At 47.9% G+C, this 24,889-nt stretch overlaps 7 protein-coding genes across 7 annotated transcripts; 4 read left to right on the top strand and 3 right to left on the bottom strand.

Annotated features, from left to right (window-relative positions):
* Positions 1–233: 233 nt before the first annotated feature.
* Positions 234–512, bottom strand: LACBIDRAFT_318809 (uncharacterized protein; the record flags this gene model as incomplete). Its single annotated transcript, XM_001879650.1, has 2 exons — positions 234–363; positions 418–512. The coding sequence occupies 2 exons, from the start codon at positions 510–512 to the stop codon at positions 234–236; spliced, it is 225 nt and encodes a 74-aa protein (XP_001879685.1).
* Positions 513–755: 243 nt separating this feature from the next.
* On the bottom strand, positions 756–2,668 carry LACBIDRAFT_326051 (uncharacterized protein; the record flags this gene model as incomplete). Its single annotated transcript, XM_001879649.1, has 10 exons — positions 756–806; positions 868–1,079; positions 1,188–1,308; positions 1,370–1,413; positions 1,625–1,774; positions 1,853–1,883; positions 1,922–2,292; positions 2,415–2,445; positions 2,506–2,508; positions 2,573–2,668. 10 exons carry the CDS (start codon positions 2,666–2,668, stop codon positions 756–758), a joined length of 1,110 nt encoding a protein of 369 aa, XP_001879684.1.
* A 3,471-nt stretch (positions 2,669–6,139) lies between these two features.
* LACBIDRAFT_293836 (uncharacterized protein) lies at positions 6,140–7,021 on the top strand (the record flags this gene model as incomplete). Its single annotated transcript, XM_001879905.1, has 1 exon — positions 6,140–7,021. The coding sequence occupies one exon, from the start codon at positions 6,140–6,142 to the stop codon at positions 7,019–7,021; it is 882 nt and encodes a 293-aa protein (XP_001879940.1).
* A 5,539-nt stretch (positions 7,022–12,560) lies between these two features.
* Positions 12,561–13,921, top strand: LACBIDRAFT_293835 (uncharacterized protein). Its single transcript, XM_001879904.1, has 7 exons — positions 12,561–12,662; positions 12,722–12,888; positions 12,936–13,101; positions 13,184–13,299; positions 13,360–13,559; positions 13,651–13,705; positions 13,767–13,921. Exons 1-7 carry the CDS (start codon positions 12,604–12,606, stop codon positions 13,832–13,834), a joined length of 831 nt encoding a protein of 276 aa, XP_001879939.1. The 5' UTR covers positions 12,561–12,603; the 3' UTR covers positions 13,835–13,921.
* Positions 13,922–18,201: 4,280 nt separating this feature from the next.
* Positions 18,202–19,782, top strand: LACBIDRAFT_318806 (uncharacterized protein; the record flags this gene model as incomplete). The annotated part of the gene is made up of 11 exons (XM_001879903.1): positions 18,202–18,243; positions 18,305–18,400; positions 18,453–18,493; positions 18,541–18,751; positions 18,807–18,859; positions 18,915–19,010; positions 19,063–19,213; positions 19,274–19,306; positions 19,360–19,443; positions 19,493–19,575; positions 19,626–19,782. 11 exons carry the CDS (start codon positions 18,202–18,204, stop codon positions 19,780–19,782), a joined length of 1,047 nt encoding a protein of 348 aa, XP_001879938.1.
* A 298-nt stretch (positions 19,783–20,080) lies between these two features.
* On the top strand, positions 20,081–21,307 carry LACBIDRAFT_318805 (uncharacterized protein; the record flags this gene model as incomplete). Its single annotated transcript, XM_001879902.1, has 4 exons — positions 20,081–20,273; positions 20,328–20,592; positions 20,643–21,022; positions 21,072–21,307. 4 exons carry the CDS (start codon positions 20,081–20,083, stop codon positions 21,305–21,307), a joined length of 1,074 nt encoding a protein of 357 aa, XP_001879937.1.
* Positions 21,308–21,753: 446 nt separating this feature from the next.
* Positions 21,754–24,410, bottom strand: LACBIDRAFT_318804 (glycoside hydrolase family 71 protein; the record flags this gene model as incomplete). Its single annotated transcript, XM_001879648.1, has 15 exons — positions 21,754–21,851; positions 21,910–22,248; positions 22,304–22,333; positions 22,390–22,603; positions 22,658–22,753; positions 22,815–22,944; positions 22,993–23,016; positions 23,069–23,185; positions 23,243–23,294; positions 23,356–23,374; positions 23,431–23,470; positions 23,521–23,865; positions 23,918–23,977; positions 24,035–24,153; positions 24,198–24,410. The coding sequence occupies 15 exons, from the start codon at positions 24,408–24,410 to the stop codon at positions 21,754–21,756; spliced, it is 1,896 nt and encodes a 631-aa protein (XP_001879683.1).
* Positions 24,411–24,889: the final 479 nt, after the last annotated feature.

The raw sequence follows: 24,889 nt of genomic DNA, 5'->3' as shown, positions 1-24,889 counted from the left end.
TCGAACCCTCGCCTCGAAAGACTGGATGGGAGATTGACAGTGTAAACCACCTAATTCCAGCGCCTTAGACCACTCGGCCATGTTGCCACAACGAAAGAAGGACCGACGTAGAAATCAGAACGGTGTAGCAGTCTTGGTGCATACTTACAAGAAGGATGAATCAAAAAAAGCCATAGCTTGAACCTCCGGGGCGTACAGAATGAAAGTAAGAAGTTCAGACCTAAACCTCAGCGCTAGATCGATAAGTGACTAGTGAACCTTCCACCGATATCGGGACAAGTGACATGGCCTTGGCATGTCCAAAGGATCAGTCCCAATATTGTGAAGAAACGCAGAATGTCCGAGTCAATGGATCGCAGATCCCTGGACGGAGACAATGTTATAAATAGAAAGGTGAGAAGGGTGAGATATAACTACCTGAGATAGGACACCGTCAAGCAGAGCTGAAAGAAAATGTCGCAGTAGGACAACACCTCGGAACAAAAATTGAGGATTTCAGCAGCGGGGATCATCTTGACCGTCTCTGACTCACGACCCGAACGATGAATGAATGTATTTATCCTCGAGGGCGTCAATGCCCGCCGACCTTTATTTATAGTATCCGGTTCGACCGCAGTTGACCGTGCATGATTGACGCCCTCTTCAATCGAGTCAAAGAAGATCTTTGAAGGGCGAACGTCGAATCTCCGGTTGACGCAATCTGAGATGGCAGACGACACAAATTGATAGGCCAACCCGCGACGTTCCAAAGCCGTTCACGTCGTAGCGTTGTCCTTGGTGTATGTAGCAAAAGCTTTCGACAGGGACTGAGTCAAAGTCAGTGGCATATGGACGTGTCAGATAATCTGTGAAAACATTCGTACTCACATGGTGAAAACTAACCCTAGTCTTCTTTTTCTTCTTCTTCTTCTTGGGCGTCTTCCCCTCGGTAGACAAATCCGCAGCGCCATCGCGGTCACGTTTTGAACTCTTCATGCGAGCGCCTTCAATCACAATTTTATTTGACCTGGACGAGTCAAGTACTTTTGAGTCTTCCACGCTGGATGGTTTTAAGACGGTGTCGCCGTGTCGGGGATGTCCTTCGCAAGGGTAGATGATGGCACCCGAAGGTCAACACCATCGCCACCCGTCTCGAAGAGACTCGCATCGCCGTATGGACATTTTTCTGTTCCTTCAGTTGTTCAAACCCACGCAGCCAGCCGACCAGAACTTCCAGAAGCTGATATAGAAATGGGCAGGGGATGGACCTTTCGCCCTTTGGCAGAAGTTTCCGGGGCGGATCTGGGGATGTTGGCTTCGACCCGAAGACTAGCATACAAGAAGAATTTGAGCCTCCGTGCGATAAAGAAAGGGTGGTACTGCTACTCACCTCATGGGCAACTTCTACTCCTTTGCCCCCCAAAACACGATGACCTTGAAGCTTATCGAATTCATTTGAGGATCCACCAAAAGAAATGGGAGGCAAGAAGCCTCATGGATAGCGGAAACGCTGAGCTCGATAAGAATCAGATCAACTGTGAGTGTATATGTGCGATTCACGATGGTTTGGCACTTGAAGATGGCATTCTCCCACTTTCCATGGTCGTGTGCTTCTGATCTGTCCAGTTCCACTTCTTTCAATTACTTCGCTCGATTGGCGCTTTGCATAAACTGGAGGCTGAGAATACAATTTTGCTGTTCATCGTTATACGCAAAGTTTTGAACGTCGAATCGGCGTCGAGACGTTGCGTTAAGGAACAGAAGGTCATGTGACCAACCCTTTCTTCCATGCAGTCTTGACACTGACAGTGACAGTAATCCCTAGCGAATTCTGCAGGGGTATAATTCAATATTCCGCCCTTTACGCGTTGACCTTTTGGTGAATTGAAATTCATCTTCCAATTCTACAACACAAGAAAGCTTAGGGTCTGCCAATGCTCACACTCAGGTCCGAACACTGCCCTTTCTGGTCCCCGGACCGAGGACTATTCGACACCTGACAAGGCGTCAAAAGCAGAAATAAATGGAAAGCGTTTCGATCCCTGCTGAGCAGGGTCTTAGGAAGCAACCCCTGAAATGGACGTTTGCACTGGATGGTGGCGTTACAGTCGAATCCCAGTTTTCCAATGACCCGGACTGGAAAGTCGCGATTCAGCCCTGTGGCGACGACCCATATCCTCAGGCTGGCCATAGATGTCCGTGGCCCAGGCGAAGAAGGCTTGCCAGACGCCTCCATTGAAAGCTTTCGAATGGCAGTTAAAGCGTCTGAAAGTATAACGTCAGACACCAAACGACTGCAGCCGTTTGTCTGCACTACGGAAGCTTACACATAATGTTTATCTCTGTCGACTCAATAGCGCCTCGGAACGGACGCCACAAAGCGGGGTTCGGTTGTTCAGATGATCGAAATCTGGGGTGCGTGATGACGAACATACATTTATCGAAACATGTCGTTTTTGACAAGAGCTGTCACGACGCATCAGGCAAGTGTAGCATGTTCAAAAAAGGGGCAATTTTAATGCTTACCGACTGCAAACCGACCGGTATCGACAACTTCGGCACATCAGACTCAGGAACCCCAGGTAACACTGACACTATCTAACGTTAGATTCGGCACATATGACAGCCGTCGCCACCCAAGAAACACCAGAAAGAGACAGCGGACCAACCTCGCCTCAATGGATCCCATCTTGCCTCTTTCAAAACGGAATCGAGTCAATCGATATGGAATGGATTGACAATGATAGGCCCGATGAAGTGCCTGACATCGTAACGAACTGAGGTGCAGTCGCACAAATGACGAGTGTGGGGAATACTGATGAGTAGTTCTGCGCGGGAACCCAGAAACTCGAAATAGGGTGCTACCTTTGTAACAGTCACCGTAAGTGGCCTTGGCGGCAGGATACAAAGTCTACAGTTGAAACGTTGAACTTTCGATCAGCTATCTGGCTTCTGAGAATAAGGTCCCGAATGTGACTCAACGTAAAAAATATAGCAACACGCAAGAGAGACCCTTGTGCTCGCCAAAGAAAGTAGAGGTGTGTCCGCATTGGTTCTGAATTTGGACATAGATCGCGTGTTAAAGCCGTTGCCTTTCATTGTGGCCCCCCCAAACAGCAGCACAATAGAGCACCTGTGTGAACGCGATGCCACAGAGCGTCTTATCCACGCAAGGCCGTGTCTCCATAACAATCACTGGTCGTGCATCTTTCTGAATAATAGGCGATTACGGTGGCATAAGCCATGAGAGCAAAAAACTGTGGTACCGAGCGCGCCGCTCGCAAACTTCTCGTCTGAAAAAGATCAAACAATTATCAAGAAGACCTTGAGCCTTATCAACCCAGGAACGGTGCCCGAAAGAGTCCCCAGTTTAAGAAGAAGAAGGAGCAAAAAGTCAGCACCTTAGAATAGCGGCAAATAATTGAAGCTTCCAATTATATGTCAATCTGGGGAAACTGCGCTAGAAAGACCTGCGCAATTGTCTCGGAGATTTGGAAAGCAGATGGGAGTGCGAACGAGGACAAATGCAGAAGTGGGCCGCAGCAGATTAAGTTTTCTACCGCCAGTACAAGGGTCGCAAGATTGACACGGTGTGAGAGGGCTGACAGAGCAGAGACTTTTTTGCGGGTTGGGCAAGTTGGCAGCCACTATATCCAGGATAAGGGCAAATGATATTAGCTCCCGAGATTGTAGGGAATAGCGGCCGCAGAGACTCTTACGCGGTCCTCTCCGTGACTGGGATTGGCACCAAGGAACGCCAAATTCGTGGAGCTCTCCTTGGAAGCTGGATTGATGACGAAAGTGAACCCAGGCCAGGAAATGGAAGATGAAGAAAGTTTTTACCCTGATATTTCTTTGATTTTCGAAGATATTTACAGGTCGTGTCTTTGATGCCGGAGAATCTACTTCCGAACCTGCGCGAAGGTTCCAGCTCCGCACAATAGAATGGATATCTTGAGTGCGAGTTGATGCCAGTCGACGAGCCGAACAGTAGCGGGTGTAGATAACGCAAATTGGGTCCAATGATAGTAGAAGGATTGCGGGTCTATGGGAATCCATGCCGGCCTCGGTATGGCGCAAAGCAACCAATACCGACGTAAAGTTTGTACCTTGCGCATATATCTAAGCAGGGTGGGGCCAATCAATGAAGAGAAGAGATGATCAGGAGGGCGCTGTCAACCTGAAGTGCCTGCGATTGGTGAAGACGCCGAGGTTTCGAGACGAAGACAAATCCATGTTAAAATTTCCGTTGTATAATAAACAAGAAGGGCACTTGAGGGATTGGCACCTTCATTTTACCCCATGGTCACTGCGTCTCCACTTCCATAGATGTGCGCTTCTCGTTGTGGAGCACGGCGTCAAGTTGGTAGTCGACGAGCCACATGCAGGTAAGAAATGATGTGAGAGGAACCCGAAATGCACGCATTCGATGCACAAGATGTATTCCCAGGTATTCTGCCGGCCAATAGGCTACGAAGATGCATCAGCATTGAGGAAGTGGTGTTGAGTGACGATCTCCATCAGCTGGTGCCCCCCTGGGCCAAGGGGATTTGAACAAGGCCCCGAGGTTATAATCATGATCAGTCATAGATAACGAGACCTGCGACATGAGATACTGATGAGAACCATGTGTTGTGGGAAACGAAAAATCCTCAACGCAGCAAGTAACGCCCTAGCACATCGAATGTTCGTCGACACGCTTGGAGGCTGGAGCACCGGAGGCTTGCAGCTTTTGGATGGCGCTCCTGCTTTGACTGGTGTCCCAGACAAGATCGTTTGGAGGAGAACATGACAGTTGAGCTTCACATACCATATCAACTTGACCAAACAAAAACCTTATTCCAACGTCAACGTTCCAATTTCAACACCTCATCATCTCTCAGCAACCTCTCACCAGCATAGACGAATTAATGTACTCCTATTCTGGAATCACCTCCGACCGGCGTCAATGCCGCGCGTCGTGATCGCCCAGCAGGTGTACTTAGATGGCACGTTAATATTTATCGACTTCGAAATCAAGTCGAGAACCACGCAAGAACCACAGTAACTAAAGTAAGCCCCTTTAATTTTTTTATTACTGATTACGTCCAACACCTACCTGTTCGTGGCTTTTATCGACCATCCCGATACAACTTCTCCATGTACCTACCATCTGGTGCAGGAGCGAGAGGCATCAGCTGGTTTATTTAATAATTCTGCCAATCGATCAAGTTGCTCCATCCGTGCTCGCTCCCCGGACCTTGCATTTGACTGATCAAAATACAGGTGAAGTATGTGGTTGCCGTTGGATCATTTGCAGCTTGTGATTCGACATGTGGAGCAGACTCCCTGGTGGCGATTTTGCCTCCGTCATTTCGATTGTCATACCTGGATCCCAATACAGAATAGTACCTTACCATTTCATTGCTTCGTGTGCCTCACTAGCAGGCAGCACGCTCAGGACTGCTCAGGATCGAGCTCATTCCTATATTGTTTATATTTCCATTCAAAGGTGGATTGAATTCGGTGAGCATAGCCAAGAGCTCGCTGTCCAAGTCACTGATGATGACGTCTTCTCTAGGGAAATCTAGTTTTGTCCATCCCCATTTCATCCATCCCGCAATTGATGCAACGGGGTGCGTTTCTCCTCTCTCATATGCACATGCCAGACTCGCCAACAGTCTGATGTACGATGATGGGCAAGTGATGGGATGATGCTGATAACATGATGTTCGCGATAGCCAGATGTGCACTCTGGGCCCGATATGCGCACTTCTCACCTGAGCGGATTCTGTCAAGATCTAGAATTAAGATTGGACGCCAGGCTCCGTTTGATTCTGGATCGGATGAGCATTGAGCATGAGGCCACAAGACAATGACGGCACCATCCTTCAACGGACCGAGATGTGTAGTGCAAAAAGCCGGATGACAGGTATGGAAATTCGGCGTACATCCGTCGAGAGCAGTGACAACGCTATCCTGAAGATCTTGATTTTTCTGGGCCGCAACTGAAGTGAACCGGTTTCGATCACCTTCCAGATCCAGGGACTTCCACTTCGTATATCGATCGCTTCTTCAAAAACTCTCTTCCCCGGCAGCCAGTATATAAGTACCTATAAGTACTGCCAGATACTCGCCACACCTTCCCGCTTTTCTCTTACTTAATTCTCCTATACCCACAATGTCCAATTTTCATCTGCGCCCAGTCTCGGAAACTTCCCCTTCGCCATCACCAACGGCGCCCACAACGCCGCCCGGTGACCGCAGTCCTCCATTCAAAGGCCCATCTTCATTGTATGTCTCACCACCACCACCTTCTTCGACGAACGGTCGGTCTCATCGTAGACCGTTATCGCCCAGTTCGCTCCGAGGTGAGTTATCTACTTCCCGAACTGGTCTTTCAAACCTTGACGCGTTAACCCCTGCATCAGATGTCGACTTAACACGTTCTTCTGACATGCCGCCCCGAAAGTATCCCGCGCCTCCAACAGGCCATGATCTCATGGCCATGTTTCCCCCTGCTCCACCTGATAGTTTTTCCGAAATGCGACCAGGTCCCACGAGTGGTTATTTTCAAAGACAGGAGCGCGCCTTCTTTGCCCAAGCGGGAAAGGAGATTGTGCGCGTCCGAGTTGAGGTCGATTTACCGGAAAACGAACCCCCGAAGTCGTCAAGGACAAGCTCCTCCCGCCCCTGGACAGGTCATTCTACGCCTGTCCCCCATCATTCTCCACCGCCTTCGTCATCCGCACCCTTGGGCTATTCTCATCCCACTTCTAGACCGTCCCAGCGAGGCCCTGTACCCGCAACCGCTGCACCCCTGTTCCCTGCGACACCCTCTCATGCACCGCCCTCCCAACACCCATCTGATCTCCATCCTCATCAAACAAATTCGGGCCTACGCACACCCCCTCAAGACTCCACACAACCAGGAGCTCCCACTTCAAAAACAGAACCTCAGCCTGACGAATATGATCCTGATGAGTCTTGGCGCCGGCCGATGCCTTACGCTGAACGAAGACGAGCTGGAAAGCACACTAAGCGCGTTATTGTTCGGACATGATGGCCCGGATAATTTTTCTTTCGAGTATCGCCTCCCCTGGATTGTAAACGGGCATATGCAACCATCGCAACTGTGCTGTGGTCATTTGGTCCACAGGCGCCCCTGATCTTCCATCCATCGCGGATCCTATTTTATTTCACCGTTCTTGCATTCCCATTTTCCATATCGCCCAGATCCGCGTCGCAGCTATTTCACCCCATCTTGTCTTCATATATACATACCATGCCCTTGACGACGCAACTTGACCAGCCAGCTACCTCATGTTCGCGATAATCTGCATTCTACCTACATTATTGCTATCGCATGCTTGTCCACACGATTCATCACCAACCAATGAAACTTTCGATCATATTTCATCCAGAACGATCGCGGTATGGCTTCACTTGAGTTTTCAGTCCATATCATGACGCACCACAAAATTTATTCCTGGCTCTTGCCCGATTTGATTAACCATCAGTTTGTGGTTTGACGCCCCGTCTCAATCAAGGATTGCACTGATCATGATCGATTTCGCGCGTCCTGGTGTGAGAAATTCGGTGCGGGGCATGCCGCCCTAGATCCGTTGGTTATTAGATACACTGCATACGCTTCCGTCTGTACCTCCAGTGATGAGTCCTGTCTTTGCGCCAGACTCGGGAATTATTCATGAAAATACTTTGGTCCTTTTTGTTGTGTATTCCATTCAATAAATTAACTCTTTTGACAAAACACGAGCTGGTCGGTTCGGGGAACGTTGGGACCTCCTAGGGACTTCGCATTGCATATGATATATGATTGTTGACCGATGGGGCGATAGAAATCTCGAAAGTACTTTCCCCCAAGGGGACAAAAGGGAGTATGTGGATCCAGTGCGGTCCTTATATGCCTATAAGGCAACACAGGTAACCGTAAGTCTATTCCGTTTCACTACATACACATGCGAAGAGTATATCGTGAGCTTGAGTCAGAGTCAACCTCATCAAAAAATCGAGTGGGATCACTGGGATGCAGCCAGGTGCATCGACGTGCACTGATGGCACAAGTTGATCCGTCGGTACCCCAGGCGTTCCTTGGAACGTCTGGAATTGAGCCAACAATCAATTGCGGAAACTGCAAGCCAGGAAGGACTGGACATGTATACGTACATACAGGACGTTTGACTGAGAAATCTGTTGGTGCTGATATAATGTGCGATTTAGATGCAATGGACACTGCGAAGCCCTAGCATGATGGCATGTGCTCTCGCGGCGTCGCTCTAATAGCCGACAAGGTAATCATCCTGATTCACTTGTTCCTCCTGAAGGGGAAAGTAAGCAGATGAAAGGATCGGAGGTTATAAATGATAGAATTAGGCTGGGACCTGCCGAGGAGTAATCAGAAATGAGGCTCGTCAACGAAAGTGCTTCTGATTCAGCTGGACTTGACACGCAGCGGGAGTGCGGATATCCTGTGGAACTGAAATGTTGATTTTCGACATTTGATTGCTAGATTATTCATTCATAGATGGGAGTTGAACTGGAGACAGGACCTGCCCAAGCCCGATTTGGTTCACATTCACAATGAGGCTGCGCAAGTCACCGGCAGGAAGAGCTTGCGAGTCTACGTAAACAGCGGAGGATATTTCACGATCCGGTATGTTGATGCGAGTTGCGGGGCACTCGGCGGTCGTAGTTACTTCTCCAAAAGTTGGTAGTTGACGTATGCAACTAAGGGAAGCGGGCGTAAATCCGAGCAGGGTAGAAATCAGTTTCCAAGCCTTCAGATTGACATGTTGCGTAGTTGAAGGCAACTTGAAAGTGTGCACATGATGAGGTCGTTGAACCCGGCCCCGCCAGAGACGGGTGAAGGCGTCAATCCTGCAAATTGTCGGGGAACCTTCGAACAATTGGTTAGACGGCCCGAAATCCTATAGTACCTACGTATGCGGCACAAGAAAGACGCTGGAGGAGATTGATCAGAATTTCAGTCTGATCGTTGCAGACGCGAGCGTTCCATTATTGAGAAGGGTGAACATATAGGCTAAGAAGCAGAGAATGACTTACACTTGAGGCAGGGTCCAACAAGAGGACTCAGATCCAGCGATGACGGACGTCAGATCTGTCACGAGAGTTTGACAGCGGCCGTTTCCGAGGCACGGCATTTCAGCGGCATTAGTACTCAGAACAAACTCCGCTAGACGTCCAAATGTAAACACTACGCGAACATTAAATTTGAGTAAGTACTAAGATATAGAACAATTTGTATTTAGAATTCAATAAAAAGTGTCCATCTGCTGTTGATAAGGATGGGAGATAGGTGTTTCCAAGGCAAATGGTAACAGATGGATTCTGCATTGGTTGAGTGTAATGACGAGGCCGTCGAGGAGAATCACCATGCAAATCACGAACCGTTGGCAAGCGATTCATGTGGCGAGCATCGTGGGTCAATTGTGCAATGGAAGCGTTACCAATGCGATCCTCGGGTACATCCAATCTTTCCTCCTCTTCAGGAAAAATATGAATTTTGCTGGAAAACTTCTTGTAATCCGCTCGCCGTTCCCATGAAGCATGCCGTTCTTGAAGATGCGGTATATATTGTACTTCCAGTGAGTTTCGGAACAAAAATCACATTTGTTGACTTAATGAGGGTGGGGAAGGACGCATCTCGTTTAGGAGACGCGACATGTCAAAGATAAATGAGGTGGTGACTGTTAACTGCATCAATGTTGCCGACTTGCCGAATTGTGGCCAACACTCCGGTTGTTGCACGGCTATGTGTAACCGGTGGCTGTACCCCCCCCCCCCCCCCCCCCCCACCCGTGGGACTCAACGTACAGGATCGGTGGATCTGAGTCCTCTTGGGGTCCAATGTGTGATCTAGGCAAAGGTACCTCCATAATGGGTGACTTTCCGTAACACAAATTCTCTAGATTTGAATAAATCGACGAAATCTAGGGTCCTTTGCCGGGATGCCGAGTCTTGTAAGGGTTCAACTTTGATGGAGTCCCTGGTTGGAACCCAGTTACAAACCTTAATCTATTCAGAGGGTACAGACCCCTCGAACAGATTTCAAACGCTGGAATCAACCCTGCCAAGGGGACACCTTTCCTTCCTGGGTACGATTCCTTCCCACATGGCTTAGTCAGCTCTACCTCATCCCCTACTACTCTCCTACGGCTGGGGCATTCTGCTCCCTCTCGTTGCAGTTCAAAGTAGTGTTTGAAAGTCCGGTTAGGTTAGGTTATTGGGTGCCCAGGGGCTCTAACCGAGACCGAGACCGGTTAGGGTTCGTTCCCAGACCCAAAATAACCTAACTGGACCGAAGATAACCGATGAAAACCGGTTAGTTGCAGTTACTAACCGGTTAGGACCGAAAAAATAGAAAATCGATTAAAACGGCGTATATTTCTCATATTCCTTGCAGTAAACATTATTGCCATGCGTCGTAGCTTTAAAACAAGCCCAAGAACGCTAAATTCGGTGAAGAATTGACAATTTTATAATAATATTCTTGAAAGCCTACTATTTTAGCCAATAATTTAGAGATTTGACCATAACTCTGTCAGATTTTTAGCATTTCTCATGCTTTTAGATGCGTTTTGAAGGGGTAAAATAGGGTCGGTTGTAATCGGTCATAACCGGTTTTTTAACGGTTAGTTAACCGCAAAATAACCGGTTATTTCATTTCCAGAATTGACTAACCACTAACCACGGTCCGGTTTTTTCGCGGTTAGGTCCGGTCTGGTCTCGGTTATTTTCCAGTTAATTAACCTAACTTCCAAGCACTAGTTCAAAGCCACTACAGAGTCTATTAGAAGTGTCAATGTCTTATGGCTACAAAATCTCCTCCTGGAAACTGTTGCTCCCTTTACAAACACCCTTCTTGACATCTAACTCACTGATCTACAGCCATGTTCAGCTCAACTTGGGCTTCACCCAGAGTGTGGTCTAATTTTACAGTGGGGTGGATGAACAATCAGTATAATAAACCCATCCACAGGCCTACACGACCTCAGAGCAGCTCAGATGGGAGGGAAGTGAGTTTGTACAAGGCAAGCAAATACATCAAATAGAATCTAATCAGTTGGCGTTACAGTTTATTCACTCCAATAAACTCTCCTGTGAAGTTCTCGTTTCAAACTCCGATAAGGGTCAAATTTATTCATTTTTATAGATTTGAGTTACGGAAAGTCACCCAATTGTCGACACTTGTTGAATAATAAAGCTGATGTGCATCCCGAAAATATTGATTATCAAAATCTCAAATTGATGAACAATAAGAACATTGAGCACATCGAGTGGTCATTTCCGTTATTTTATTCTTCAACATAATCTTCAGCTGAGTGGTGTTGCCATGGCTACCAAGGTTATTTCCCAAAGAAATTGTTTAGATATGTAAATTGAATGTGCTCAACATTGGATAACTTCCCATAAGGTCTAGAAACCTAGACTATTCTCTAAATGTTTGATGGGTGGAGCTCAAAAATATATTCAGTCATTTTTCTAAACCATAAGCCAAGCAACACAAATCTGTACAATTCTTCTTTGGTGACGCGGATCTCATTTAAGATCTCTCTACTCAACCTCATTCCGTGCCCACTGCGCCTCCAGCCTCAATTGATACAGAATTCAGTGAGGAGAACTGACCAATAACATGAAGACAAGCTGTACTTACATGCAATCAGATGCCTGGGTGTGTGGTTTGAAGGAGAGCTGCATACATCGTCAACATGATGAAAAAAACTGTCCTACAAAACCCGGTTCAAATGAAAAATGACTTGTCTGTCTTCCACTGTTGACTCCCTATTGTTTCTCGAGAAATACAAGAAAGATGTAGTGAATAGTTCTTCAGGAGACCAGCTACATAGGTTGGTGCATCTTGATAGATCTTGATGCCTTGCTTGATTTGGATGGGATGCTCAGGGATTGATTGTCGGACAATGAAAAAAGGGTTTATGCAAGCGATTTAGAACTAGAAGAGGGGGGGGGGAGGCCTCGTCTAGATTAAAATCTAGAAGAGGGTGTTCGATGACAAGCGGAGTTCAACTTTGACAGATTGTGACCCATTTGGCAAACGGCATGGCGGCACGTCAGTTTAGAAAAATAATCTAGGTTTCTAAACCTTATGGGAAGTTATCCATTCTTATTGTTCTTCATTTTGTAATTTTGACAATTGATGTTTTCCGGATGCACACCAGCTTCTTTATTTTACAAATGGCCACAATTATGGAGGTACATATGTCCAAATTTGTCCTGAATATTCTTTGGACCCTGTCTCAAGTGTTAGTTTTGTTCAGGAAATTAGTGTAGTGGTAATTTTCAATTCCCGCTCGCAAAACTCCGACTCGGCTGTAACTTCAAATCTTCGGTGAGCGAGCTCATGATCACACTCTCAATCCTATGATCTATCAAAAAAGAAAAAAAGCTGTTGAGCTTTACTGCAATTGCGGTACTTGCTGTGGTCGGTCTTATTTCATCTGTACTCGTAATTTATTATCGGAATTTACCTATTGCACTGCTTTGCTGACTTGACCCACGTGCACTCTTCATCCCGAATGCTCGACTTTATCGCGTTTACCTTAACCCCACCAGACGAACCCCTACAGATACTTCAAGAATTCCTCCATGGTCGACCGGAAACTAGATGAGAATATTTCGCAGTTCTGTGCGGTGACAGGGGCGTCGTGAGTGGCTCACCTTATCTAGGGCCTTCATGATCTTTACTGATCACAGGACTGATCAGCGCGAGAGATGCCAGAAAGTTCTTAGAGGCCCACAAACGAGTAGACGTAGCCATCGACGCCTACTACAACGATCCAAATGCCTTTAGCACTCCCACGAAGCAGAAAGCGAGAGACACAGGCCCACCATCAACGGGTAAACTGAGCACGCTGTTCGATAAATACAAGGGTATGAATACATTGGTTAAACTTATACTCAAACTAATCGCCCCGTAGACCCAGATAGCAAAGAGATTACCGTTGACGGAACCATCAGGCTTTGTGAGGATCTCGCGGTCAACCCCGAGGACGTTGTACTGCTTGCGATTGCGTACGAGCTCAAGTCACCGAGAGTTGGGGAATGGACAAAGCAAGGATGGACAGAGGGGTGGAAGAACCTTGGGTACGTGTTCTTTATCCTCACCGGGCCCTTCGTACACCTCAATCTGGTGTCTTCTTCCAATCAGATGTGATTCGATACCCAGCATGAAGACCACTTTGGTGCAGCTGCGAGACCAGCTCGGACGAGAACCAGACTATTTCCAAAAGGTGTACAATCACACATTTGAGTTTGCGCGGAGCGATGGGCAACGAAGCCTTGGTATGAATATATTTATTTAGCAACGAGGTTCTCAGAATTAACTGTGATTGATTTGTGCAGGCATCGAGACTGCCCAGGCTTTTTGGGGTCTTCTTCTTCCGCATGGGCTTCATGGTGGGGCGTTGGCCCGCGTCGACACCGACGGTGACGTCAGGATGGACAATAAAAGTGATGGGTGGAAGGAAGAGTATACGACATGGTGGTTCGATTTCTTGAACGAAAAGGGCGGCAAAGGCGTCAGCAAAGATACTTGGGTCATGGTTCGTGTTCTAATATTTCATTCAATTGGCTTCCTTCTACGATGCTCCGCGTAACCCCCTTCCGACTAACACTTCTGCATCATTTCCCCAGTTCCTCGACTTCATCCGCTCGATTGATTGCAAATTTACTGAGTATGACACAGAGGGTGCGTTCTTTGCTTACATTACTGGTCAGTGCTAACCGGGATATCGACATTGCTCATCTAGGATCGTGGCCATCGACGATAGATGATTTTGTAGAGTATGCGCGGAAGCGCCTTGCTTCGGGGGTATGAATGCCGGGACTTCGCCAACGTGTCATAGATATTCTTGTATCACCTTAATCGCTTCAGATGTCTGTTAATTGGAATCGCAAGATAGGAATGATTCGTATGGAAAGAAAGATCCCACAAATTACTTACAGTCGTTTTGTTTGGCGTAGATCTAGAGCGCCCAGCGCAAGTTACCTTCCATTCATGAAGGACGAAGTGCGCCTTCTTCAAGAGCTTCAAGCGATTTACAAACCTGGCTCTTGTAACATGTAACCGCAGAGCCAATTTATATATATGAATTCCTAATCCTCAAACTTGCATTTTGAGGCTGTTGTCGAACCTTCGCTAGAATTCGAAGTCGAGATACGTATGGACATATAACTCTTCGGTGCACATCCCTCTTGAATACATAATTCACGACCACAAACCTTCATATTTTGACAGAATGGCTTACTGTCCGCGCGAATTGAAGCACCGGCCTTGAGCAACGACTTGTTGGGCGGGAACAAATCACTGCAGACTTTTCAGATTTTTTTTCGCCAGTGAGGATAGTATATTTTAGCGCATCTAGCTGGCACATGTCCCTCAAGGAGCATGAATCGAGATTCCCATAATTATGCTATGCACGTAGGATCCTACTGCAGCCAGGCTTGTCATGTAGGGAACGAACGGTTTTGAATGCACGCGTGTGGCTGGAAAGTCTTCTGAAGGAGTCCAGAACGTAAAAGCCGGCAATTGTTTGGTGGATCAGTGTCGAATATCGACGAGCCACTGTTATTCACATGAAGTGCACATAAGGATTGCCGATAGTTGATCGGAAGAGAGTTGGATGGCAGCCTCGTTCTCGGCCTCTTTTTCTGACTTGACGCTCCCGTGATGAGGCGTAGATTCACCTCGAGCTGTTATTGGCTTTCCTAAAATGTTGTATATGAGGACGCCACATTTGATCGGCTGAGATCGCGGTGGCTCAGACCAAGGTTATACGAGGGATAAGTTAACGGAGATTGAGGGTGGTCCGGCGGCAGGGCTAACACTTCATCGCGATTCAAGCAGTGTGGCCTCCCAGACACCCCAAATATATAGTTTGACAGCACCAGGAAGATACCAACACTACGGCGAGCTTGTCAGCCACTTGACACGGGGGGAGGGGGGTCCTACGGAAGGCCGTGGCAGGGCGTCTCCATTGGACCTCTATCCATCGGAATTCCGCCGGGACAGCAGAGTGGACGTCGGCCAGCTTCGCTTGTCAGATGCTCCCTAAATTTACTCTCAGCACCAACCATACTCAAGGAAAAGAGAAAGCTCTGTAATGGCGCTTCACGGCGGCGAAAGGAGATTGCGGCAAGGTCGGTGGTTGAGCATGTCAGCCTCCTTGACGAAATCACAGAAAGTAGGCTCATCCGTTAATTCCGGGAGGGCAGACGGCAGCGTCGGGTGATAGGCCTCCTGGCCGAGCGTGAGACCAGCAGTGGGGCGATCGTATTGAGAACATCGGGAGACAAGGTGACAAGGGTAGCATGCTTGTAAAAGGTTACAAAAAAGTCGCACCTGCCACGGCCCGGGTCTGGCGCGAGTTGTCTGTGAGACGAATTAGCACTCGTCGTAAATCCTCCCCCACAGATAAGAGGACTAAGCGACGGGAAAGAAGCTGACCCGTGTACAAGGTTGATTTCCAAGGTCTGGGGGAAGGTTTCTGAGGAGCACATCCAAATCCATGAGGCCTGTCGCGGTTATCAAGTTATCGAGGTCAGGGCTTTTCCCACGATGTTTGTCCATTGACAGCGCATATTTTGCGATTAGGTCGGTGTTGAGGACCACATATTCATGAAGCGGTGTTGTCGATAGGGTTGGCCAAAAGGGACATTCGTACCGCTCAGTCTCGGGTTTTTTCATCGGCGCTTCAATGAGACCATCGACTTCGAGATTCCAAAAATTGGCGCTGGGTTGTTTTAACACTTTGGAAGGGACACAGTCGCCGCTTGCGTTCAACTTTTACAGTCTTTCGGATAAAAAACATTTCCAAATGTCCTGCTATACATGTAGCTCTTACACTTACATCATAAGGGTGGCGGAGCTCCCAGGCTTTTCTTGAATACAGGCCCGGTTGGACGCAGGAGATATCAGCGGTGTCGGCTTGTCATGCTTTGCAGCAAGGTTCCCATCATCCGTCTCCCTGAACCGTCAAAGCCAGTGGCTGCCAGTGGACAGGTGAAAGATCGACGGACAGCATAATCTGGCGCCTGCTTTGGAGCTAGGTAGTTTTGGGTACTGACTGGTCACTTGAGGCCGGTAGTCAATATCATCACTTCGCAGAGCCACCGATTGGCACAAGCACACCTGGATAGTCTTCTCAACGCACTTGGAATCCTCGTTAAGGCAGGAAAACAGAATGTGGACATAAAAGCCTAACCAGAGTCACGTCGCATTCAACCGAGCCCCATCCGGGCTGCTCTTTGAAGTGCATCGAGTCCTGGCATGATCCTGAGGCTATTGACAGGGTCAACGAAAAAAAAGAAACACATCCCGAACAAGAGGCCCGTCAGACCTCCAGAGTCCAGATAGCACCGCAGTTGACAGAAAAAGAAACTGAACCCAAACTGAACCAATGTCTACACATACTCATCGAGGGTAAACCGGTGACAACTTGAACAGCGACACGTAAACGCGTCGCAGAAACAGCTCTGCCACTATGTATAACACCAGGTTTGAGAAGCCAGGGTTGCCACGGCCGGAATTTTGGGACGTTTTGAACATGAGCCAGCTGTGCCAACTCCCTCCATTAGTTTACAGCTAAATGCAAAACCCTAGACACCTCCCGAAAATTTCTGGTGTCTGCCTCGCTTTGTGCAAACAACCGCATTTGACTCAAGTTTAGCTCAATTGGATCGTGGAGCACTCCATTACATGACATATACCTGCGTTGGTGGAGGACTTGCGTCATTCGTGGCCACTTCCTTCCTCAAATGGTTGTTTGCACAAAGCGAGGCGGAGTCAAGAAATTTCTGCAAGGTGTCTAGGGTTTTGCATTCAGCTGTAATATCCACATTTAAAATCACTAAACGGTTACCTTACAATGAGCTATTTTCTTTTTTGCGATGTGGTGGTGGCATTTTGGTGAACGTTGGTTACAGCCATGTGCGGAACATAGGGCGCGGCATGATTATTTTTTTTTCGCCAAATAAACAAACGGATTTATGTAGTTGTGAAGTATTGTCTATGTAGCACGCTCAAAAGTGGTCCATTCAGCTTGAAATTAGATTCATTCGACGCCGATTTCAAATCTGCACACGTCGATGTACCCATGTTCCATCGACCGCAAGAAATAATCACTGTATCGTCGGAAACGATCATCTGCGACGTTCGATACACAGCATCCACAACTCAACGTTCCCCCTCCGCCCGTTGCGTCTTTTGGGCAGCTCAGACCTTCAGGTCAAGTTTCCGGAGGAGGGGGAATTATTGTAAGCTTATTGGTGCTTTATCCTGCTTGATCAATGTTTCTGGAAGGCCGGACGTGGCCCGTCCCATTCATGCCCTGCAACCCGTGACATGATTTCGGTGGATTGAAGGGGGCGGCAGCTTGACGAATGTATATAAAGGTCAACAGGCAGACAGGGCGGACAAGAATTGAGGCTGGAGGCTGCCACGTCAACGTCGTTCTTGCAGTCTTGTCATGTACATAATTACACATTCATTCTCTCCTCGCAGTGGAAATTTATATACTCTCAGATGCAGATTCAAAATCTGCGTCGAATGGTTCTATTTTCAAGCTGAATGGACCACTTTTGAGCATGCTACATAGACAATACTTTACAACTACATAAATCCGTTTGTTTATTTGGCGAAAAAAAAAAAATCATGCCGCGCCCTATGTTCTGCACATGGCTGTAAATGAAGTTCAACTGTTCAAGTCACGCCTGCCAGTGTTTGTTACGTGCGCTTGCTAGTTCAATAAACACACACACTCAAATGAGTTGTCCACTCTTGCTATTTCGTCCAATAAGTAGTGCTGAAGGTAGCTTCCTAGACTCTGGATGAATCGTGGCCAAGCGCAAATGCACGCTCAAAATTTTTGGGGGCTCAGGCTCATGACTCGTGCTCTACTGGGTTGGCTTCAATGCCTCTCCTCCTGTCGCTTCAAATTCCTCCGCTCGCCGCGACGCACAAACTTCATCCGAGACGACCAGGTTTCAACCACACCAATTTGAATGGGGTTAAGAATCGACATATAAACCACTCTCGGGTTTTCTATTGAGTGCAACATATACATTCAGTCCCTCCTCCGCATCAATTGTTTGTGAGGTCATCGCAAGGTCATCGGTTTCAGCAGTTACTCCGTGGATATATATTATGGGTCCCAATGTCCATTGAATGTTCCTTCGCTTTTTCAAATGGCTCTTCCCGCTACAACTCATGAATATATCATTCCCAAGGTGTGCAGCCAATGTGCAACGACTATCACAACCTATTCTCAAAATTCACTCCCCATTTTAGGTTGGCTCTTACAACAATTTGAAGCTGCAAGAGAGGCCAACGCCGCAGCCACGCCCCGGCGAAGTTTTGGTCAGAGTGCATGCTGTTTCGCTCCAGGTAACTCACCTTTCAACATCCCGAGCCTGTAAGGTCGACGGAATTATCACAGTACCGGGATCTTTTAGTTTCCAATGGGCATTACCCTGTTGGGTATGTCATGTCCCCTATGCATTTTTTCTTACTCTCATTACTTCCAGCCGTACAGAAAACATTGTTCCATGCTCCGATATGGCTGGCGAAATTGTCGCCCTTGGGTCGGATGTCAAAGGATGGAAGCATGGCGACCGGGTTTGCGCTAATTTCGCCTTTGAACATATTCACGGGGATACCAACGAGGAAATTTTGAGATCAGCTCATGGTGGCCAAGCTGATGGGGTTTTGACGGAATACAAAACATTCCCTGCATACGTGAGTTCGCACAGTCATCTCTCCTGTAAGTTTTTGAGCCTGTTGTTTGACATAGTCACTCGTTGGCATTCCCGATCATCTATCCTATGAAGAAAGCTCTACGCTCCCGTACGGTGGTCCAATGCCATGCTTGCCCTCCTGATTGTTAATTTGTCTACTCCAGTTGCGCTGGCTTAACGGCTTACAATGCTTTGAATGGACCTAAGCCAATCAAATCTGGTGATTTTGTTCTCGTTCTCGGCACTGGTGGTGTTTCGTTGTCAGTTCGACCCTTTGTCAATGTTGTAATCCCTCACTTTCCCCTCACCTAGCTTTGCATTGCAGTTCGCCATTGCAGCTGGTGCGATCGTCATTGCAACATCCTCCTCGGACGAGAAGTTGAAGCTCGCTGCTAAGCACGGAGCCAAACATACCATCAACTACAGAACGACTCCGAATTGGGATGATGAAGTTTTGAAGATTGTAGGCTCTAGTTAACACTTTCTTGCCTCTTTCCTTGTTCCAACCTTTGTTGTTTGTCAGACGAAGGGGGTCGGCGTTGACCATGTAGTCGAAGTATGTGTGACTTGCAAATGCTTTGGCAGACCATTGTCTTACCCCGTTTCTAGGTTGGCGGAAAGGGGACTCTGCCACGCTCAATTAATGCAGCTCGATATGGTGGCATAGTGCATTTAATTGGTTTCGTCTCCAAGGTAGGTAATAACCTCATCAGTGCCTGCGTGCACTCACTCCTCCCCTCAGGACGACACCGATTTTGACCTGGTCAAACTAATCATTGTTAAATCTGTCGTGCTTCGGGGTATCATGGTTGGCTCCGTCACACAGTAAGTGCTTATGAGTTCGACTTCATGGTATTCATCTCTCATGGCCACAGGTTCAAAGATATGATTCGCGCAATGGAGGCGAACCCAGCAGTGACCAGACCCGTCATTCACAAACATTTTAAGTTCGAAGACGCAATCAAGGCTTATGCCTACCTTGAGTCGCAAGCGCACACAGGAAAAGTTGTGATCCGGGTATTAAAACACTAAGTTGGGCGCTGCATAATCATCCAAAGACGATGATAGGGTTCGGAACTCAACAAAATTACATGCTACATTATTGTATGGCACTGGTTTGAGAACTACTTTGGTATACATAGTATGATCTTTTAAAGCAGCCTGGGGAAGTGCGATGTTGCATTGTGGAAAGAGAGCCAAGACTTGAGTTCGAGGATGCTTACTGCCTCACCTTGGTTCAGATGCTGCACGTTGCCAGCGCTCCACACGACCTCCACCACTTCCTCTCACACTCGAAAAGCTCCGTAACCACGAAAAACTTACTCTAGAAATGGATTCTACGGCCGTGAACACGAATGTAACCATCGACGACTTCGACAGCGTCCTCGCGTACGACGATCAGGCCGTTTGGGTTACTCCCGACCCGTCGAGCCCAACCTTTAATGCTTCGGCCTCTCCATGGATGAGGGGAACGTACCATCAAACGGAAACGAAGGCCGCTTCGTTGTCGTTCAATTTCACGGGTAGGTGCTCGTTGCCATTGTTGTACTTTGCAGTCAACTAACGGAGAACAACAGGGCCAGCCATCTATATCTATGGGCTTTTAGGTCCAGGGCAAGGTTCATTCGAAGTAGACATTGACTCAGTGGCTTCAACGCATAGCGCATACCAGACTGTCAACGCGACGTCTTCGTCGCTGCTGTACTTTGTTTCAAACCTGACTTTCGCAAACCACAATCTCGTCCTCCGTAACCTTGGAGCCGTCTCTAGCAACGGGGATAAAGGCGGGAACGCGTTTTTGCTGGACTATATCAGCACGACGATTCAGTTGGCGCCTGCAGGGTGTGTTAGCGTTCAAGTTACTTGTCTCGTGTTCTCTAATCGACTTCAAGAGCCACTGTGCAAAACAAAACGTATCAAGAAGATGACCCTGCTGTCACTTACACAGGAACGTGGGGACACAATACCAGTCCCGCCTTCAGTGGCGGGGGGACGTCGTATACAAACGCGGACCAAGCAAGCGCTTCGCTTTCCTTCTATGGTTCTGCCGTTTATGTTATGGGCGACAAGAAGGACGATCATGGAATCTACAGTGTCCAGCTCGACAGCAATAGCCCATTATTCTATGACGGAGTCTCTGGTTGTGGTGGCGCCTTCGGGTTGACATGCGAACAGCAAGTTCCAACGTTGAAATTCCTCGCCTCGAATTTGGACAGCTCACAGCATACTCTCAAGGTTACGAACTTTGCGGGAGTCAATCAGTCGTATTTTGGTCCGTCATTTCTTCGTTCCTTCTGGCGAGGAACTGACCTGGTTGGCAGATCTTGACAGCATCGTGGTCGCGATCCCCTCCGTCTATGCACCCCGGCAACTGTCCAACTCGTCGTCACCGTTTGTCAATGGCACTACCGGATCTACTACCCCTTCCCATACTGCGTCTGTGTCCTCGTCCTCAGGAGGAGCCGCCAAGTCATCTGCTGCAGCTCCTGCGATCTCAAACCCACTCCTCCTTTTGGTCTTCACAATGCTTTTGGCCTACCGTAACTTCCGCCGCTGAGCTGCATCTCTCCCCATTACTCATGGACGATAAAATTTGTGACCTCAACGAATACCGTGACCTAACTATAGGTTATACCTTACCGGAATTCATCACGCATTTAGAATTTAAAAATGTAGTACGCGGTCAAAAAACTGCCATTCAAACTCGTTTGTCAAGTCAAAAACTAAGGACTACAGCCTCAGATGTGCATAAATGTGCATAAGGGATAAGGATAGAAGTGTTTTGTACATAGGAATATAGGGCGGTATGGGGAGGTACACACACATACAGAGATGTCTAGACGCCAACAAACCCGAAACAAGGAGTGGATTACACGAAGGAAGGTCGTTGCTTGAAGCCGGAGTTGAAGTCGAAGTCGAAGAAGTTTGAAGAGGCGACCAATGCGACCCGAGGTCTAAACGGAAAGAAGGAAGAGAAGGGATAAAAAGGGGGACCGCCTTGACTCATGACAGTAAGCGCAGCTTCCGTTTGGTGAGAACAGTCCCAGGCAGTGTATACACATTGGCGCGCCATCCTCCGCCACAAGTCTCCGCTGCGTTGCCTAACACGAAACAACTAAGATTCAGCTGCCTAGCAAAAAAACAGGAGAAGCAACGTACCATCGCAAGGCATATTACAATCAGTGGAAGCGGCTTTAACGCCCGCCCCGTTGGTAGTGAACATCTGCGCTCCACAGTAACACTGTGTGCCATACTCAAGCGCTGCAATTCTGTATTTCTGCTTGAAACAGAGTCCAGTGCACTTTTCAACAGTCATGCCAGCTTGAGTGGTCGATGAACCGCGAAGCATGCGATCAGCACTGTCGACGTAACATCCCGCGCTGGTCCAAGTGGTTGTGGCGAATGTGTTTGCTGGTGCGGAGGCAGTAGTTGACGTCGTAGGTGATGTCGTCGTTGTTGTTGTTGCTCCACCGCCTCCACCGCCGCCGCCGGTCGCGGCTAACGTCGGTCCAATGATCAGTATGTGATTCCACTGACAAGAGCAAATACTCACTCGCAGAACCAACATAAGCGTTGTAGTTGTCTGTTCACCGTCAAACCCATCAGTAAGTTCAAACAGACACAGGTTTCTCGCCTTACATTGGGTGGGGTTAGAAATGATGTTCAAGTTAGTATCCGTCTTGCTGATTATCGTTTGCCCTCCCCTGACCATGGTAACGGTAATCTGCCCTGTTGTCATGGGCAGTTGGAGCTTGTTGACTCCAGCAGTGACGCTGAACGTCTGGGAATTGCCTCCGACTTGCAAAGTAACGGTGGCGGGAGCCGTAGCGAACACTGCCGCCCAAACAAAGTCCTAATCATCGCCATCTAAGTGTGGATTACAAAATAAACCGAAAAGATTACTTGCCAAAGACCAATCCCATCCGCTAGGTTTGCCAAATTGGTCTGCAGAGGCGGTAGCTCCCTTAGGATGAGGGCGGGACCAGTAGTAAATAACGTCTTGCTGCAAGGGGGCCCATGTTAGCAAGATAAAAATTGTACGTGTGGAGGAAGACGATACGTACAGTAATAGCGGGGTAGCTGCCAGTTTTGAAGGCCTGAATGTAGTAGGCTGACATGTCGAACCATGCAGTGTGGGGATAGTTGGCTGCCCAGTATGTTGAAGCCGGCGGAGCTCCCTTAAGCGGACCGAAGCTGAAGAGAGTGATCAGAGACACTTCCTGCCGACAAGAAAATATTTACTAATCGGATTCTCCGTAATCGTTCCTACAGCAATCAATTAGAGACGAACATTATGAATTTAGTTATGGAGACTCACCAAGTTACCATCTCAACAAAGGTGAGCTGGTTTCTCATACCGACAATCTGCTCCCAGCGGTTGTTGATAAGCCAATCATCTCCTCGCTGGTAGAAATTCTTGCCCGCGTCATGAGCGCTGTGTGGTGATTTCTTAGTGCGTGTTCATCGATTATTACTTGGTTAAAAAACGCACAACATCCAGCCGCTGACGGTGGTAGCATATCTGGTGCCGAGCTGGTTTATATCTAGATGGTAGTTCAAGGTCAAAAAACAGGTAAGGGGATGAAGAATCGAGAAGATACAAACAGTACTGGTCGTCGGCGGACTGGAAAAAGAGATCAGTCCATCTGTGCGCGGTCATCATAGGAAAAAAAAACTTACAGTTTTATCGTAGTTGCCTTCTGGCCAAGCACAGCCCCAGCTATAAAAGAATTAACCGGCAAATTCAATCATGACGTCGTGTACACTCACCAATACCACGAATCCAACGCCGGCCAATTGTTAAAATTGCCTTCTAGACCCCAGATAAAAGGCATAACATAACCATTGGTCATGGCTTTCAAATTAGCCCAGCCAGCATTTCCCAGGCAATCTCCAGAAAAGCTGGAGATGAAGGGTTTGCCGTTGATCTTGAACTGGTTGGGATGGTTCGCATATTGGTTGACCCAGTTGGCAACGCTGTTGACGTCACATGCGATCTCTGTAAAATCGAAAGAAATGAAGAGCTTGAAATTGGTCCCAACGGCCGCAGCGTAAGCAGAGGCAACTTGGGCAGGTTGCCAGCTGTCAAAGCCGATGTTCAGAGCAAGGGCGTCACTGGAAGGACCTGATTATGCGGTACATAATTGAGGGGGAGGGCAAGACGTACACGCCTTTGGATGAGATTTTTTGGATGTCATCAGCCCAGTCGGCTTGGGTATAAGGGTATCTTGATGGGAAAAAAATTAATATGCCGAAGAAAAGAGTGAGTTTGAAAGTAGCGTACGTGTCTTTTTTAACGAAAAACGATGTGATGGGGATTATGATGGACCAGGCGGGAAGAGGAATGAGCGGGATCACGGGGAAAAAAGGCTGTACGCACTGCCAACGATCTATAGGCAATTGCTTGAGAAATCGGCACAATATAGGAGTAAGGTTGGGGCGCTTACATGATGCATGAACACGTATTTTGTTCCATCCCGCTTTACCAACTCCGCGGGATCGTCACCGACCAGGAGAGTCCTATTGCTGAGGTTACTTGCGACGCGTTTATGCTTGAGGACAACATCCGAATTTAACGAGCGATGCGAATTGAGCGCAACAGAGGGAGAAATAGACAGGGCTAGAGAAAACAAGGGGAGGAGAGGCAGAAGGGCGAACATGATAGATAAGAAAAGACTGTGTGCGGCGAGAGTGCCGCGGTGTAGGTGAATAAAGAGTGTGCTGCCTGGAAGGCGGGCGCTTCGAGGCGAATCCTCGAACGAAACAGAGAAGGGAAGCTTGTGGTGACGGTGGCTGGGTACAAGGGCTAGAAAGAGAACTTTCAACAAACCCAATGGGATTTATAGAAATGTCTAACGGGCGGCGGATGTTCAAATCGAGCTATTTGCCCAGCTTTTCCCTGGACAGCAAATTTGATAAGTAGCGATCCTCGATCAATGCCAGTGCCTCTGCGGGAAATTCGGAATTCGCCAGGAAATCGATGCTGAGGCGCAGGATAATCGGAGAAAACACAGGAAACAAGCCCTTCGCAATCCAAAGTTCGTTTTGGAGTTGGGGGGAGGAAGGAAAGCCAAGAGTCAGGTTCAAGTTGAAAAAAGAGCGCCCTGCGCCGCCCTCGTCATGAACCTTCATGAACGTG

This window comes from Laccaria bicolor, genomic scaffold (genome assembly GCF_000143565.1).
Source record: "Laccaria bicolor S238N-H82 LACBIscaffold_9 genomic scaffold, whole genome shotgun sequence".
NCBI lineage: Eukaryota > Fungi > Basidiomycota > Agaricomycetes > Agaricales > Hydnangiaceae > Laccaria > Laccaria bicolor.
Note: the sequence above shows the minus strand (reverse complement) of the source record. Positions and strands in the feature narration are given on the sequence as shown.

Excerpts from the sequence above, each read along its gene's own strand:
- LACBIDRAFT_293835 (XM_001879904.1), top strand. The coding sequence starts at position 12,604 with ATGGTCGACCGGAAACTAGATGAGAATATTTCGCAGTTCTGTGCGGTG. Across the intron at positions 12,889-12,935 it reads GCTGTTCGATAAATACAAGG|ACCCAGATAGCAAAGAGATT; the intron begins GTATGAATACAT and ends ATCGCCCCGTAG. Across the intron at positions 13,560-13,650 it reads GCAAAGATACTTGGGTCATG|TTCCTCGACTTCATCCGCTC; the intron begins GTTCGTGTTCTA and ends TCATTTCCCCAG.